This window comes from Notolepis coatsorum, assembly GCF_963971535.1.
Source record: "Notolepis coatsorum genome assembly, chromosome: 18".
NCBI classification, from domain to species: Eukaryota; Metazoa; Chordata; class Actinopteri; order Aulopiformes; family Paralepididae; genus Notolepis; species Notolepis coatsorum.
Genome location: NC_140182.1, coordinates 88,316,248 through 88,334,178, shown reverse-complemented (window position 1 = coordinate 88,334,178; position 17,931 = coordinate 88,316,248). Strand labels below are relative to the sequence as shown.

The 17,931-nt window shown below is 42.5% G+C and overlaps 1 protein-coding gene across 1 annotated transcript in view; it reads left to right on the top strand.

Annotated features, from left to right (window-relative positions):
• Positions 1-17,931, top strand: part of LOC311245425 (long-chain-fatty-acid--CoA ligase 1-like) — a gene marked incomplete at both ends in the record, with an annotated part of 73,517 nt that overhangs the window by 16,466 nt on the left and 39,120 nt on the right. Inside the window, 5 exons of the mRNA XM_084335268.1 lie at positions 5,927-6,041; positions 6,296-6,360; positions 7,372-7,473; positions 8,274-8,373; positions 10,144-10,319. Coding sequence (XP_084191394.1) covers positions 5,927-6,041; positions 6,296-6,360; positions 7,372-7,473; positions 8,274-8,373; positions 10,144-10,319 — 558 coding nt within the window. The remainder of the gene's footprint in view (positions 1-5,926; positions 6,042-6,295; positions 6,361-7,371; positions 7,474-8,273; positions 8,374-10,143; positions 10,320-17,931) is intronic.

Sequence of the window (17,931 nt, the reverse complement as noted above, 5' to 3'; positions counted from 1 at the left end):
ACAGACAGATAGATAGATAGATAGATAGATAGATAGATAGATAGATAGATAGATAGATAGATAGTATAGATAGATGAGGAGGAGGATCAAGGTGATTTATAAATGTGATGGGGGGGAGGGGAAATACTCACACCTGGCTATTGACACAAGCCCCACAGACACAGACAGATAGAGATCAATGTAATTTACACATCAAAAGCATTGCTATACGGGGGGATGGGGATGGGGGGGGGGGGGGGGGGGGGTACTCACACCTGGACATATGCCATCATTGAACATGTGCTAACATTTTCAAGGTACATCAAGATATTTATATATAAGAGGCACTTTGCATAAATCATAAACATGTTGTCGTTATTTGCTCTTTATATATTGTATAATTGCTATGATTATATATGTACACCATAACCACACATGCAACAACATGCACACATCAACGCCATGCACCATGTATTCAGCAACCACACATCAAAGACACATCAGAACATCAAAGACACAATGTGGCTATATGCAGTCACAAAATGTTCTAATCAAGGTACATCAACAGATATATATAAGAAGCAGCCATTTGCACTTTGCATAATCATCATGTTGTTGTCGTTATTTGCTCTTTCTCTATTGTATAATTGATATGATGATATATGTACACCATAACCGCATGCACATTGGTTACTGCATGTTGGTTGTGTGGCGTCAAACATCAAAGATACAACCAACCCCCCATTTAACGGGGTATGAATCACACATGGCTATATGCAAAATGTCCTAACAATCTAATAAAATTGAATTATATGTACATACCCAGACGACGATTGTACGGCCATACCCCTTTGCGTTCTTGCATGAGTTCATCCTCTATGTCGTCCTCTCTGTCCAATCTGCCTATAAAGATATATATATAATAAAATCACAGTTAGTTGCGTTTCAGCATCAATGGTCATATACAAACATTCAATCATAGAGTAACTAGGCCATACATCACGTGTATTTCGCTTTACATTACATTGACTAAACACATGCATATATTCGCGTTACTGTGTATATACCCCGCGTTACAGACGCAATATAGCGACACAATAATAATAATTAATTGATTTTGTATAGCACTTTTCAAAGACCCACAGTCGCTGATAATATACATACGCTACACATGAATATATTAGCTTGCAATGTATCTACACACATTCGATCATACGAGATACATCACATCATTCGAGTTACACATGCCTTGAATTGACCATTTATTGGATTGAAATTACCTGGCATTCAACTCGTCAAGATCATCCACAGCAATGTCGACCTCAGACTGGTCCGAGCTGTGCGACGACGGCGGCGATACATGACGGGTCTTGGCAACCCGCTTCCTTGTGGCTCTGACCGGGGGCGGCGAATCGATCGGTACCGGAGAGCCGGTGGCAGCCGCCACGGCCGGAGGACTGATCGGTGCCGGAGCCCTCACCTGCGGCGGAGGTGCACGGCTTGGGCCAGCGGCAGCTGGTGCTACCGGGGCCTGGGCGAACGGCAGTGTGGTCTGCACGTATCGGTCCGAGAGTTTACCCCTCCTAGACGACTTCCTCATTCTCCGCATTGTGAATACCTACGCTCAACTATGTACTATAAAAACGGCTATAAAAATCTACTAACTAGTGTTACTAAAACACGGACTAAGCACTTATCTAAAAGCGCTGTACTTGCTACAGTACTGTGCAACTAATATTACCTGGTACTACAAAAGAAAATAAGTATTACAAAATGAAGAAAATATATTATCAATCACTACTACTACTAGAAATACTATCAATACTACTATCAATGCTCAATGCTCAAAATCAAATCAAATCAAAACGCTAATCTCTCTATCTATCTATCTATCTATCTATCTATCTATCTATCTATCTATCTATCTATCTATCTATCTATCTATCTATCTATCTATCTATCTATCTATCTATCTATCTATCTATCTATCTATCTATCTATCTATCTATCTATCTATCTATCTATCTATTATCTATCTATCTATCTATCTATCTATCTATCTATCTATCTATCTATCTATCTATCTATCTATCTCTCTCTCTCTCTCTCTCTCTCTCAATGATAAGTAACTGTATTCACAAAATCCGAAGACGCACTGAGCTCACGCTGTGTGTGCTCAGGTTAAATATCAGGTGGGCAGGTCATTGATTGATTGATTGATTGAAAACTTTATTAACAGATTGCAGAATGGGTACAGTACAGTACAGCTCAATACATACAATTGTTAAGGGGATGCAGACCAGAGAAAGACTTTCGTCTTGTTTACATCAGGGTCCCCCATTTTCAATTCATCGTAACATATATGACATACATGACATACAGATAGACAGTACTGCTACATCTATACATTTATGACATACCAGATTTGCAATTACAGTACTGTTTGTGATACAAAAAGAGACCAGAAAAAAAAGAGTATATACATTTGACGTAGAAACTGTACATTGGATTGGGTAGGTGGGGGTGGGGGGGGACTGTACATTGGAGGTGGGTGGGGGGGGGGGGGGGGGTTGGGTAGGAGGGGTGGGTGGGGGACACTGTACAACTGTACAAACAAAACTGTACATTGGATTATTGACAAGACCATACTTGGTAATTTAATGTACATTGGAGGGGGTTGTGTTCGGACATTTACAGGCGCCAGTTTCGAGTTGCAGTCTCCCTTAGGTGTTTTTTGAGAGTGTTTTTGAAAGTGGGTAGTGATTCACATTCCTTTACAGCTTTGGGTAGGGCGTTCCACATTGATGTGGCATAATTGCGAAACGTGTTTAGTCCCTTGTTTGAGCCGAATCTGGGTTTAACATGATTTGTGGAGCTCCCTCTGGTGTTGTGATCGTGGTATTCACTGACCTTTGGGAAGTATTTTGTCATGTACATGGATGGGTACCTTGGTCGTGTAGTGTATCTTGTAGACCAGGCCCATTGCAAGTTGCTGTACTCTGTCGTCTACTCTAAGCCATCCTAGGTTGTCAAAGTGGGCAGGGGTGAGGTGGGTTCTAGGAGTAAGGTCAAGCAGTAGTCTGACCAGTTTGATCATGATCGTCATGATCTTTACTATCGACCAATCACAGCCGAGATCTATCATCCTTATAATAATGCAGGTAGATTGACTGATAACATTATACATGTGTTACAACATAGGGCTATACTGCCACCTAGCGGATTCGAGCGAAGTTGCATGTCTAGACGTTCAGAAATGTGGTAGCAAGATGGCCGCCGATGTCTAGTTCATGAAAATCGGAAAAAAAAGAAGAAAAAAAAACAGAGAAATCTCGTGAGTGGCATTCAACATAACTATCAGAAACCCGAGATATCTCGTGAGTGGCACTGAAAGTGTAAAGAAAAAAAAAAAAAAACATTGCATTATCTGGATCTGATCAAAAGAGCAGGTACCAAGATATGTCAGTTCCCTCATTGGACCCTTTTAGCCAGACTGCAATTACATTATGTGCGTGAAAGTTGGTCAAACCTCACATTTGCCTCTAGTCAAGGGGGATGTGGGAAGGTTTGCGAAGTGGGGAACATGCCAACATTATGGGAAATGCGCTTACCATCTTCTCCAGAGTCAGACAAGAAGATGGATATCAATTTCCTCTCTGTGCCTTCAGTAGAAAGTGAATGCAGAGCTGCTAGCCTAAACACTTCTCCTGGAGTTTTAAGATAGCCACTCCGTATCTGAATCCATTCAATTGTACTAGGTTAGACTAGTTTACAGCCGGATAGCTTTCTACTGAATGCACAGAAAGGAAATTGGTATCTAGCTTCATGTCTGACTCTGGAGAAGACGGTAAGCAACCCATAATGTTGTTTTTTTAAGAATTCACATATGTCATTCCTGTGCAATTCAGTATGAACATGTTCTCCTAAAGGAATGGGGCAGAAGGCAGAGATCATGTGGAGTTCTCAAAGCCAAATCAGCTTTATATCCTGCTATTGCTTCCATGCTGAACCAGAATTAAAATCTCCTTCGTGTGAAAGAGCTCAGGCAAACATTGTATAGGCCCAACAAACTTCAGTGCCCCAATTATTGTCTATAGAACAGTCCCAGATTTGACATCCAAGTGACATCATACAAATTGGAGGGTTCTTGTCAAGTCAAGTGTTCCTCAATCCCCTTGGGGATACTCTGGTGTCATAGCAGCGGGGAGGGGGAGGTACAGAATTGAACATGACAATAATAGAATGGCAATACACTGTAGACAATGTATACTCTTATCGATAATAGTATACATGGTGTACATAGTAGTAGCACACTGCACCAGGGATTTTAGAGAGAGACATTATGTTAAAACATATTGACTGAACTGTCCTGTGGCACAGGAATAACGTGCAGTGTGTGAATTCTTAAGTCCATTACAATTGGTCGAACATGTGTACCATGTTCTGATCACCTGGGTGAAACGTGGAAGTGATTCTCTTTCTTTTAACCCTCCTCCCTCAAACCAGGACTCAATCTGTATCCCTTATGTACCATATCAAATATTCATTCCTTTTCAGAATTTTAACGCCTTAAATGGCAAAATGTTTTTGTGATTAAGCATGATTTAAGACAATAAAAGTGAATTATCTTCCATGCCATAAATATTTTGGGGTGGGATTATCAGAGCCTGGAGTGTCAAAGATTGGCAACTAAATCGATTTTGATGCATTTGTATTGTTTGTGCAGTGATTGTATAGTTCAATCTGTATCCCTTATGTACACAAATGTACATGCAATAAAGACTGCCATAGAACTATTACCTATTAAACATTGGCTGGTGTTAACGTCACTAGAGTAGGTACTAGCAGGCACTCCGCTCTGCACCATGTCCTCCACGAACCCTCCGCTCACCAGCACCATGTGACTACATGTTAAACACCACGCTCTTATCCATTCCACCACCTGAAAATGATCTAATTGAGGTGGTATTTAACTCACAGGGGAGTTTACACCAAGGGGCCACCATTGCACGGTTTCAACCTTGTTACACTGGCTCGATGTTGACTAGTACATGATACATGATCCAAAATAGGAAGCTCACAGTATAATCAAATGTGTCTTTTCTTAATATGTTCTACTGGAGAAATGGTTGCAAACTGTAGATCATACCAAACAAGTTGCCCAGTTACATGTGTAACTGGCCTTGGGGCGACAGTGGTTCAGGAGGTAGAGCGGTCATCTGGTAATTGGAAGGTTCCCGGTTTGATTCACGCTCCTCCTGGGCAGCGTGTCGAAGTATCCTTGAGCAAGACACTTAACTGCTCCTGATGAGCAGGTTGGCACCTTGCATGGTTGCCTCCGCCATCGGTGTGTGAGTGAATGGATAAAATGTGAGGAACAAATTGTAAAGTGCTTTGGATAAAAGCACTATATAAATGCACTATTTACCATTTACTATGAAACTCATTACAATGTACAGTTTACAACCATTTCCACAGTAGAACATATGCAAACACATCTGATTATACTGTGAGCTTCCTATGTTGGAAATGGACATGTGTCATGGCTTTTGAAGCTAAAACACTTGTTCCATTGGATTGGATTAGGGCCTGGTGAGAGGATGCAGCACAGTGCTAAGTTTCTCAATACTAAAGCAATCAATGAAATGATCACCGGCACTTGTCAACATCATGCCAGACAAGGTTTAAACAGTGAGTTTACTATAGCAGAAATGGAGCAGTAGAGATAGAGCTGGCTCTGCTGTCGCTTTTCAAGCCTTGCACCGTGGCAACACAGGTTTTCCACAGACTGCCAGAGGCACCAGCAGCTTTAAGCTGCATACTTTTTTTTTTTATAAAATAATAATAATAATAAAATTATAAAAAAGAAAAAAGATGGTTTGGCAGGCCAAAAGAATTTGATGGGTTCAGCAAAACAATATGTAATTGTCCTCCTCATCTCTTGCAGGGTGGAGAATACGCACGGAGATCTGTTCTGAACGACAACGACGAACACATGACATACTATTACAGCGACGCAAAAACCATCTATGAGGTCCTCCTACGAGGGCTAAGGGTGTCAAGTAAGTTCTGAGTTTACTCATTAGTCATATGTAAAAAGATATATAAATAAATGTGTTTCCTTCATGCAGAGTGAACACTTTATAATATCGAGGTCTCTTACCAGAGATGTGCTTATCATTTTACAGGAAATAGCTATAAATAAAAGGCATGCAAAACGTCGTCTTGACACCAAACCAACCAGCTACTTGACTAAGATGGGGCAGCGTTAGAAGAGTGAGTGTCATTTTATGATGCTTTTGTTTTTCCTTCATAGATGATGGACCTTGTCTAGGATCTAGGAAACCTGACCAGCCTTACGAGTGGCTGTCTTATAAAGAGGTAAGAGATGGAAGATGGGAGATGTGTCGAAATAAAATGTCCATTAAAGGAACACGCCAACATTATGGGAAATGTGCTTACCGTCTTCTCCAGAGTCGGACAAGAAGATGGATGACAATTTCCTCTCTGTGTCTGGTTCAGTAGAAAGCTATCCAGCTGCAAGCTAGCCTAGCTTAGCACAAATTAATGGAAGCGGATACGGACCAGCTAGCCTAGCTTAAAACTCCCGGAGAGGTGGTCCTTATCGGCTTCCATTCATTTGTGCTGTGCTAGGCTAGCTTGCAGCCGGATAGCTTTCCACTGAACACACATAGAGGAAATTGGTTTCTATCTTCTAGTCTTTTTTTTTTTATTATTATTATTTTTTTTTAATCCTTTCTTTCTCTGATTTTTCTCTGTTTTCTCCCCGTCCCAATTTAGTCGTTGTGCCAATTCCCCCCTCCCCTACCTGGTTGTTTTGCGCATGTTCTCCTACTGGTCGGTGCAAGGGAACCCTGAAGTCATCCACACGCTTCCTCCGACACACGCGGCGACAGCCAGTGACTCTTTTTTCACCTGGCAGCGAGGACTCTCATTGGTGAAGTGTAACGCGTGGGAGGTCACGCTGCCTTCATCAATTCCTGCCTTTTCGCTGAGCAGGCGCCCAGACCTGACCTGTAGGCGTCGCTGTCCACAACGCCAGATTACCACCCACGACTTGCCCTCCCCCTAACCCAGCCAAACAAGTTAGTATGACAATCAGCCGAAGCCTCAAGCAATGCTGACTCCGGGAGTCGAGACCGCAGCCTCTTGCATTGGTGACGAGCGCAATCTCCGCTACGCCACCTGACCGGCCTCTCTATCTTCTAGTCTGACCCTGTAAGCGCATTTCCCATAATGTTGGCGTGTTCCTTAAGTCAATATGCAGTATACTGTGAGCGGGGTAAACTGTAAACACTGGAAGAAACACGTCCAAACCAAACTCTTAGCTGCTTCATTGTAACTCAAATGTACTGTTGTATTTGTTTGTAGGTGGTGGATAAAGCGGAGTACGTTGGCTCTGCTCTTCTCCATAGAGGACACGCCGTAACTGGAGACAAGTATATTGGAATCTTTGCTCAGAACAGGCCAGAGGTAAGATAACACCAGGAACAAATCTATATATGCAATGTTGCATTTTTACCTTCCTTATTCTCTATTATTCATACATTACATTCATCATCATCACCATCATCAAACCTTTATTAAAAAATAACTCTGAAGACCATTGAGGTTGCCCTCATTTACAATGATGTTGAGTAAACAGACATAAATAAGACAAAACAAAAAGTAGTAACACAATTAGATAAAAACAAAGATAGAAATAAAGAAAACCGGCTAAAACAGTTGCATATTGATATACTGTGGTTTGTGATAATGTTTTTGAACTGTGCAAAGGTTGGAAGAGTAATTTAAAGTGTGTTGAAGGATGTTCCATGAGTCAAGTAGCATTAAAGGAAAAGGCAGACTTTCCAAGATCAGAACATTTAGCACAAGCATATTTTAATTTTAGTGAGTTAAATTTGGCCCAGAGTTCCAATCTAGCAACATTGTGACATACAGTAGCTTTGTAATAAATGCCAATGTTTATTGCGCCTCTCTTCAAGAGAAGGCCAACCAACTTTATTATAGAGGAATCAATGATCATAGATATCACCAGTAATGAATCTGAGGGCAGAGTGACAGAGCGAGTCAAGGGGTTTAAGAGTGGAAGCAGCAGCATGTCCATAAATGACATCATCGTCGTAACTCAAAACTGATTATTACATACTTGTATTTGTTGCCTTTTTCTCTTCTCCATTTTACTTGCATTAACGTTTTAATGTATACTTTTTAAAATTGTATTTATTATTTGTGACTTTTGACCTCTGACCAATCTGTGTGGTTTCTTTCAGTGGACCATTTCAGAGCTGGCTTGTTACACATACTCCCTCGTTGCGGTTCCACTGTATGACACACTAGGCAAAGAGGCCATCGACTACATTATTGACAAAGGTACGTATGTCGTAACTTAAGTCAATACATTGGGTTAATTACAGTGCATATAGGCTTGCTAAATGGAGGGAAGAAAGCAGAATGATAGTGTGGTTCCTCTCTCTGACTCCACTAGCCAGCAAGAGAATAAACGTGTAGTCAGGACAAACTATAGTATAGTTCAACTCAGATGATTTATTTCCACAGGGCCAAAAGGTGAATAAAGCAGGTTATTTATATACAGGGATTATTTCATATTACATCAAACATGCTGTACAAAAGATTGTTGAGGTTTACACATCAAACAAGTCTGTACACAAATAGTAGTCATGTTATGTCAATGAACTAGAATATACCTTGCCATCACATGGTTAAACCTGGTCTAAGATAGGGATCTTTACATTTTACACTAAACAACACCCAACAGTGGGTCCATGGTTCACTCACGTGTATATGCCAGGCACATTTCTCTGGTGGGATGGTGGAGGCTCAGACCCTGGCGTAGAGTTCTGGCCTATCTCTCTGACAATGGGTTCTGGACTTTATACTATGGCATCAACCAATCATAGTTACATTCTATATATGGAGTTTTGTTCCAATTGGTTGTCTTGATTCTAAAAACAGAAGGTTTGCTGTTCTTTGGTTCCGCCCCAAAATCTCCTTGTCGTGTATGGGCTAGTTTTCCTGCAGCCCCAGGGGGGGGGGGGGGGGGGGGGGCGGTGGCCCCTGTCGTGCTGTAGCAGAAAGGTAATTCCTCAAGAATCCTCTCTTGTATTGGCAGTCGAGTCCTCAAACATTTGCAAGACTTATCTTCAGTGTAAATTAACCATATATCTCCAGCATTTTCACAGTGTACTTTTTGCCTACATTTTGATACCAGATTGCATATATGAAATAACACAAGCCTGTTTTTGCCAGACCGAATTAATGGTTCTGAGTTTTACATTCTATAAAGCTTTACAAAAAGAGTGAAATGACATATTCTATTATCTTTTATAAACAGTTTACATTCTAATGACATTCAAATATCCTTTTATCTAATAAGTCAGATACCTTTCTGTGATATTGTTGTGACAATTTCCATGAAACTTGAATCTCAAAGGCAAGTCAGGGGTCTTTTTGTCAGACCAACTGTTCTCTGCTGTAATCTGTTCAATGAGGTGTGGCCTGCTGTGACCACATTAGCATCATTGTCCTGTTATCCTGAGAATTTACAGTCAACCAGAGGTCCCCACACTGAGCGTGGGAAGATCTAATCATTCAAGTATACTAAGGCATTATTTGAATTAACTATTATCACAGGTATTTGCAGTTTCAGTGATAACCCAACAGTCTGCTTGTCTCTTATTCTGTAATTGTATGGATTTAAACAGTTCTCAAGTGGGGGGTTGACTCCTGTGTTTACCCAACTGTCTTCATGACTCTCCTTGAATGTGTCACAAGCAGTTTAGCATAATGGGGGTTGGTGATCACCCCTTAGTCAGCTGTTCAAACCACGTTGCTCTAACAATGGCTCTTATTATGTTTTTGCATAGTTACCTTACACAGACACATTTGTTATGAAATGCCAGTCAATGTTACCACACGTACCTTTTCTGTGTTATCTACAAGGCTGCAGACTGGGCACTGCCTGATCACTTAACAATGCACCCTCTTACCTTAGTTCTCAAGGCCACTAGGTTCTTGTCATCTAGAACGGTCTACTTATATACTGTACTTAAATCTAATAAATAAATCTAATAAATATATGCGCCATGTGACCACATCTAATTTCATGCCTTGTGTGTCTAGCTGGCATCGCCACGGTGATCTGCGACGTAGCAGACAAAGCCACGTTGATCCTGGACTGTCTCAGCGGTAAAGAGAGCACAGTGAAGACCATCATCCTCATGGAGGCCTTTGACACCGAGCTGGTGGACAGGGGGCAGAAGAGCGGCATCGAGATCCTGAGCTTGGATGAACTGGAGGTGAGAGGAGCGTAATACGCTGTCACTCTTTATAGTCGTGTTGTTGATCTGAATGAAGCTCTGATCATCAGCATGGAGGATTGTAATACTGTGTCACTCTTTATAGCAGTAGTGGAGAATTATCCAGCGCCCTTCCTACAGAGATATTATTATTATTATCATTATTATAGAGGCACTTATTATACAAGTATTATTTATCGTCTGGTGCCACCTAGTGGGCGTTTACTGCAACAGTGGGACGCCAGGGGACTGAGATGTGGACAGGTGAGGCTGAATCAGCGTCTGTGTGACGCACTATTTAAGAGAGACTCTTGACCATAATGTAAGATCCTGATCAAACTGGCCAGTATCACGTCTTCGTCTGTTTGGCTCTCCATCCAATTCCTCTGCGTTGTATACTTTTAATGGTCCTGACGTCTCCGATACCGGTTGATAAGATCCTTATCTCCCCCGTTAGTGCAATCCATAAACCATCCTAATTCTCCACCTCTGTAAGAATTCGACACTTCGACACCGTGAGATACCTTATGAGGAAAAGCGTTGTTTTATTGCTATAAACAGAACCTCATAATCAGATGTTATCAGATGTTATCAAATTGTATCGTCCTTGAAGATTCTAATGATCTTTCGGTGTGTTCTATTGTCCCTTTGCTGTTATGTCCAATAGTGGTCAGGCCTGGTCGTTAGCCTGAACCCTCCTCGTGTTAGCCGAAGCTACTGTAATGATGATGTGGCATTCTCCCTTCCCCCCCCCCCTCTGTGGTGGAGGAGGAAGAGTCTCTCCTGGTTCCTTCCCTCTTAGTCTCAGTCAGATTTTAGTCTGCCCTCCACCCGGAAACACCGTTCGACTTATAGATGTTCGTCGTCGCAACGACGGCCCCGCCTTCTGGTTGTCATGCGACGTGTTGTCATGACAACTGCGTTAATGACATTTAACACCATTAAACTTTCATTAAGATGAACCTCTCTCCCTCCTGCTCTGGGCCTACAGTACACTCTAATCTCAGATGTTCTTACAAGGAATGTCAACAAACACCCTCGCTGGCAGTGTATTCAATCCACTGGTCACCGTTCTATCACCGTCTTCTATGCACATTTCTCACCGTTTTAGCTGTGGTCTAGTCTCCCCCCAATCTATACATCACATACATTGAAAAAGCACCCCAAATCCTTCATTCCCCCCTTTGATTCTTAATCAACCTTCAGAATCAACCGACTACTTGGTTTTTCAATTAATTATACACAAAAATAGACTCATAACAATTAGGGCCCCGCCGTCTGCTGTTTTGCTTTTGTTTTCCATTACCCGCATCACACCCAAACCAGAAAGGATAAACCACGGTCATGGAGGAGAGAGAGAGAGAGACAGAGAAAAACACAGATTGCAACTTTTCAGACGACACACCTAAAACCCTTCGGCCCCCCTATTAGGTACCCCACGTCCAAATCAGAGCGCTCCCTTCCCTCTCTTACAGTACACCTCCCATCTTGGGCCGGTCCCGTCTTCTAGGGCAAGGGCCCCTTTCAGTGACGGCTCCTTTCCTGAGCTGGTCCCCCTTCCAGGGCACGGTCCCCTAGGCAAAAATGTCTCCCCTGGTCTGCTACTGCTCAGTGTCTCTGGCTGTCCTCTCCACATCTGCTCCTCCACCGCCGCCATCTCCTCTCTCTCGGATGATCTGTGTACCAGGCTGCGGTGCCTGGCCCCTGCGGCTTCCTCCTCCTCCAGTCTGTCTCCTGGTCATCTCCATCGCTGTCGGTGTTATTCCCCCCTTGAAAGCAGAAACACAACACCGGCAGTCGTCTGTACATTCGACTTCCCTTGTTTTGCTATTAGTCTACCACCTTCTCCACACCTATTATCCATCTTACAGGGCGGTTCCCTGTTTGTTGTCTTCCGGCGTGACACTTGCAGTTTCCGATACCCACTCCGCGCAACTCTTCATCCCAGTTTGACCCCCAGCGCGCGCCAGTTCTTCTGGTGACGTGTCTTCTGAAGACCCTGCCTATCTATTAGGTGTGAGAAGGCCCCACTGGAATTCAAACTCCCTCTTTATTCCATAATTAACCCATTCAAATAACTGCACCTCCTCTGTCTGTGCAATTCGTATTTAATCCATTGTATGATTAAACTCTATATCTAATATTATTATTATAATAATAATCCACTCTCTGTGCTAAATATTCCCCTATGGGTAATGAAAAACTCCCCAGCACTACCCCCCCTCCGCCACTAGGTGGCGACCTACTCCTCCTCGATGGTGTTTTAGTTGACGTGTCACTTCCTGGTTCTTTATCTGTTGTTATCTCCTCGTGGCTCCTTTTTGCGGCCATCTTGTCTCGCTCCTAATTGCTACTCACTCAAACAAACAAACGCTGTCCTCCTTTTTCAAGGCCTAACAACAAAACAAACTGTTTCTTAGAGTCTCGTCGGCCAAACAGGTCATAATGATGTCTGCAGGTCACATGACAATAGATGATCTACTAACATGCAAGTACTGAACAGGTCAAAAATAGACTGAATGCCAAATGACGGTAGGTCTGAAAAACGTAGGTAGATTCTCCCGACTCACAGTCCCGCGTTCCCGCCTCTTGAGAGGAAAACAACCCTTATATTACAGACCAACAAAAATGGAATTAACCCCTTAGAACACTGCCTTCCTTCACCGGCCCGTTTGTTTTTCATTCCCCGTAGATAAAACCCATCTTGGTTTCTCAAAACACCATGGCTCTCTGCTCATATTATTACAGCTGGCTTCTCTCTGTGTCGAACTAAATATGTTTACGTTTACGGATTCACTATCTGTTCGTTTTTATTTGGCTTAAAAGATCAAAACAACCATGTGTGCACAGTGAACTCACATCTTTCTCCGGAGCGCTGTTTCTCCTACAGCGCTGGTCCGCCTCATGACCGCTCGACTCGACGCTCTCTCCCAGGGCTGGCCGGCCTTGCTCGATCATGATTCTCCCACACACGATGTCTGTTGTCTACTGTAGTCCCATTATTGAAAAAGTCTTTTTCCGTTGTTCTTATCTCTCGGCAACCAACTGCTCGCGTTGTTTTAATCTCTTGCAAATCCGGGTCACGGCACCAACTGTAAGATCCTGATCAAACTGGCCAGTATCACGTCTTCGTCTGTTTGGCTCTCCATCCAATTCCTCTGCGTTGTGTACTTTTAATGGTCCTGACGTCTCCGATACCATCAGCATGGAGGATTGTAATACTCTGTCACTCTTTATAGCAGTAGTGTTGATCTGAATGAAGCTCTGATCATCAGCATGGAGGATTGTAATATGCATCACTCTTTATAGCAGTAGTGTTGATCTGAATGAAGATCTAATCATCATCATGGAGGATTGTAATACGCTGTCACTCTTAATAGTCGTGTTGTTGATCTGAATGAAGCTCTGATCATCAGCATGGAGGATTGTAATACGCTGTCACTCTTAATAGTCGTGTTGTTGATCTGAATGAAGCTCTGATCATCAGCATGGAGGATTGTAATACTGTGTCACTCTTTATAGCAGTAGTGTTGATCTGAATGAAGCTCTGATCATCAGCATGGAGGATTGTAATACGCATCACTCTTTATAGCAGTGGTGTTGATCTGAATGAAGATCTAATCATCATCATGGAGGATTGTAATACGCTGTCACTCTTAATAGTCGTGTTGTTGATCTGAATGAAGCTCTGATCATCAGCATGGAGGATTGTAATACGCTGTCACTCTTAATAGTCGTGTTGTTGATCTGAATGAAGCTCTGATCATCAGCACGGAGGATTGTAATACACATCACTCTTTATAGCAGTAGTGTTTATCTGAATGAGGCTCTGATCATCAGCATCGAGGATTGTAATATGCTGTCACTCTTTATAGCAGTAGTGTTGATCTGAATGAAGCTCTGATCATCAGCATGGAGGAACTGGAGGCGAGAGGAGCGTCACACGTTATCACTCTTTATAGCAGGTTGAGTTGGGTTTACTTCGGTCAAGGCACATAGTACTGTATGTGGGTCATCATCACCAAAATGATAGACCAACGAATACAATGTAGATTTGGCTTAAATGGGTCGTCTCTATCTGCTTACATTGTCATAACTAGCAGCTGAGCAACAGAGAGTTTTACGAGGGCAACTAATGCCGAATGTGAACCTAAACTGAGGACTACATTTGTTATGGATACAGTGGCTGTTGTTGACGCAATGTCCCTCAGATAATAATGATAATAATAATAATAATTCATTTGTTTTGTATAGTGCTTTTCAAAGACCCAAAGTCGCTGACAATAGGCAAAAAAGAAACAAAGAAAACAAAGAAACATAGAACCACAGGGAAACGGAGGCCAATAATAAATACACAGGAACATAAAACCACGAGTAACGGATAACAAATACGGGAGTGAGTAGGGGAGACAGTCGGGAGGAGAGTAAGGGAAAACCAAGGGGGGTGGGGGGGGCAGGAGGAGAGAACGTGAGGCAGGGGGAAATGGTGGCGAGTTGGAGGAGGGTGGTTATGGGTAAGGAAGGTTGAATGCTTGGGAGAACAGGTAGGTTTTGAGTCTGGATTTGAAGGTGGAGAGTGAGGGAGAGTCTCTGATGGTCTGAGGGAGGGAGTTCCAGAGTCGGGGTGCAGCTCGTGAGAATGCCCGGTCGCGTGAATACTTTCCCCAAGGTGGTTGTCCTTCCCCGTTCGGTTTGCTTCTCTCAGCGCCCAATCACGTTGCGCCTATAGCTTTCAGTTCCACAGCCCAAGTCCTTCAGTTCCACAGCCCATTTCCTCGTATTGTTTTCATCTCTCTTAACACTTTGGCTGACATGGGTTAAATTCATTATCAACCGTAGGTTGCCGGTGTTCTGCGGAATCCTACTGCCTCCTCGAAAACTACTGCCGTAGCGCGACTCGCTAGACGCGTCTGCAAAATTCCACTACTCTGCTGAGAACTGCTGCCGGTGACGTCAGTGCTGCGAAATTCCACTACTACTTCCTCGAAAACTGCTGCCGTAGCACAACGCGTCTGCAAAATTCCACTACTCTGCTGAGAACTACTGCCGTAGCGCGAATCGCCTATATCTTTGGACAGCTGGGTGACGTCACCCTATAGTTCACTCCGAATTCCAACAGGTGTACCGACATTTTATCATCTACAAATACATTCGGATGATATTGTTTAAGATATATCAACAAGACTCAACAAGACGTTCGTCAGCAAGGTGGCAGAATATTGTAGAGTGAACGATTGTGGGTCATGCGCATGCGTGCGCAAGCACAGGAGCGCTGTCAGCAGAATTCAGCAGTGTAGTTGTTTTTAATCTAATTGTTAATACATATATATCGCTATCAAAGAATGCTCCCACTACAGAATCATTTTATATGACCTCAATACTCACTCCATGTATACTGTATGCATATGGTGAGCATATTTTTATACTCTATCATAACATTTTTATGTAAGATTTCTGGGGTAAGGTATTTCAATACACCAATATATCGCTATCAAATAAACTCAGAATTCAGGGAACAAAACTGTTGCTTTTAACCATGGATTTATTTATATACACTCCATGTATACTGTATGCATATGTTGAACAAAAAAAACATTGAACAACATGTTATCAGTTATCAACATTCAAACTTATTTACAGTATTTATTTACAGTTTTGATTGTACAGTTGTACAGTTCCCCCCCCCCCTCACCCACCCAACCACCTCCAATGTACAATTCCCCCCCCCCCCCCCCCCCCCCCACCCAACCTCCTCCAATGTACAGTTTCTACGTCAAATGTATATATACTCTCTTTTCTGGACTCTTTTGGTATCACAAACAGTACTCAAATTTGAACATCTGGTATGTCATAAATGTCTAGATGTAGCAGTACTGTCTATCTGTATGTTGTGTATGTCATATATGTCCTGATTAATTGAAAATGGGGGACCCTGATGTAAACTCTCTGGTCTGCATCCCCTTATTATTGTGTGTATTGAGCCGTACTGTACTGTAGTCTGTACCCATTCTGCAATATACTGTATCTTAGTCTGGGACAAGCCTAGTGTATAATATACACTAGGCTTGTCCCAGACTAAGATACAGTATATTGCAGAATACAGTATATATACACTACTGATGAAGAGTAAGATACAGTATATATACACTAGAGCTGTCCCTGACTAAGATACAGTATATATACACTAGAGCTGTCCCTGACTAAGATACAGTATATATACACTACTGATGAAGAGTAAGATACAGTATATATACACTAGAGCTGTCCCTGACTAATTGCATGCAAATATTTACATGCTTATACAGTAATAAGTTATGTATGTACAAATATGCGGTCCACCTGTTCTCCATTGCTATACAGACCAGGGTACAGCTGCGTGTCAGCTGGATGTCGTCATCGTCACATTTTGGTGTACGACATTTTATCATCTACTTTATACATGCTTTATACATTCGGCTGCAAAGCCAATTGCATGCAAATATTTACATGCTTATACAGTAATAAGTTATGTATGTACAAATATGTTTTAAGATATTGCGTCACCATCAACAAGTCAAACAAGACGTTCGGCAGCAGAATTTTGTAGCTGAAAACGAGTGGAAAGGGATTGTGGGTCATGCGCATGCGTGCGCAAGCGCAGGAGCGCTCGGCAGTAGAATTCTGCAGGGAGTAGGATTTTGCAGAACACCGGCTCTATTTGTCTATGGAGAAATTCCCCTTCTTTGCAGGGCTATAACTTTTTAAATTCTATTGCTACATTGCCATTATTAGGGCCCATTCAAAGTCCTATATGTATTGTTCATTGTGTAGCAACGTTAAACTTTTTCATTCACATATTCATAGTAAAGTATGGTCTAATGTATAAGTATGTTTTCATCTCTTTCTGCAGCTTTCTCCAGAACGTGATCTATAGCCCCAAATACATTATATTGATGATGCAATACAGTTTTATGGCAATCAGCGCGATATAAAAAATTCCAACTAGACGTACTTCTAGAAGTTACTACACGTCATCTGATGTTGACCGGATGGGCTAGGGGGCGTTTATAATTCAGTGGGCAGCGTTATACCAATCATCTAATCTGGGTCAAATGTTGATAATAGCAGTTAGTATCGAAGACGGTAACGTTACACGCTAAAACTCACCCCAGTCTCCGCGCGCCGTTGGGCGATCATCGTAGAGTAGAAATTTTATCATTATGGGATGGCGATTTACCCGGTCCATCTCCAGCTTGTATAATGGTATATACGTCCAAATCATGTTGTTTATCGAGTTATTGGCAATCGATCGCTGTGTAGTGTGACGAGCCAGAGTCCCGGGACATGTACCGAGTGCCCGGAAGTAATACGACCGTCCAGCAAAACCTCTACTGTGCTTCCTGTTAAGCGATTGCGCCGATCGGCCACCAGATGGCGCTCCTGAACCGCCAGAGAGCTCAGTGGGTCCTCCTGGTGGATCTCAGGCCAGCGGAGTGGAAATATGAATCCGGTCCCAGATTTTTGAAATATTGATATCAAAGACGCTTTAAAGCGTCTTCGGCAACTTGAGCATGGCCGGGAATGACGTGTTTAAGCGTTTTTAGGCAGTCAAAGTGTATATTAACGTAACGTG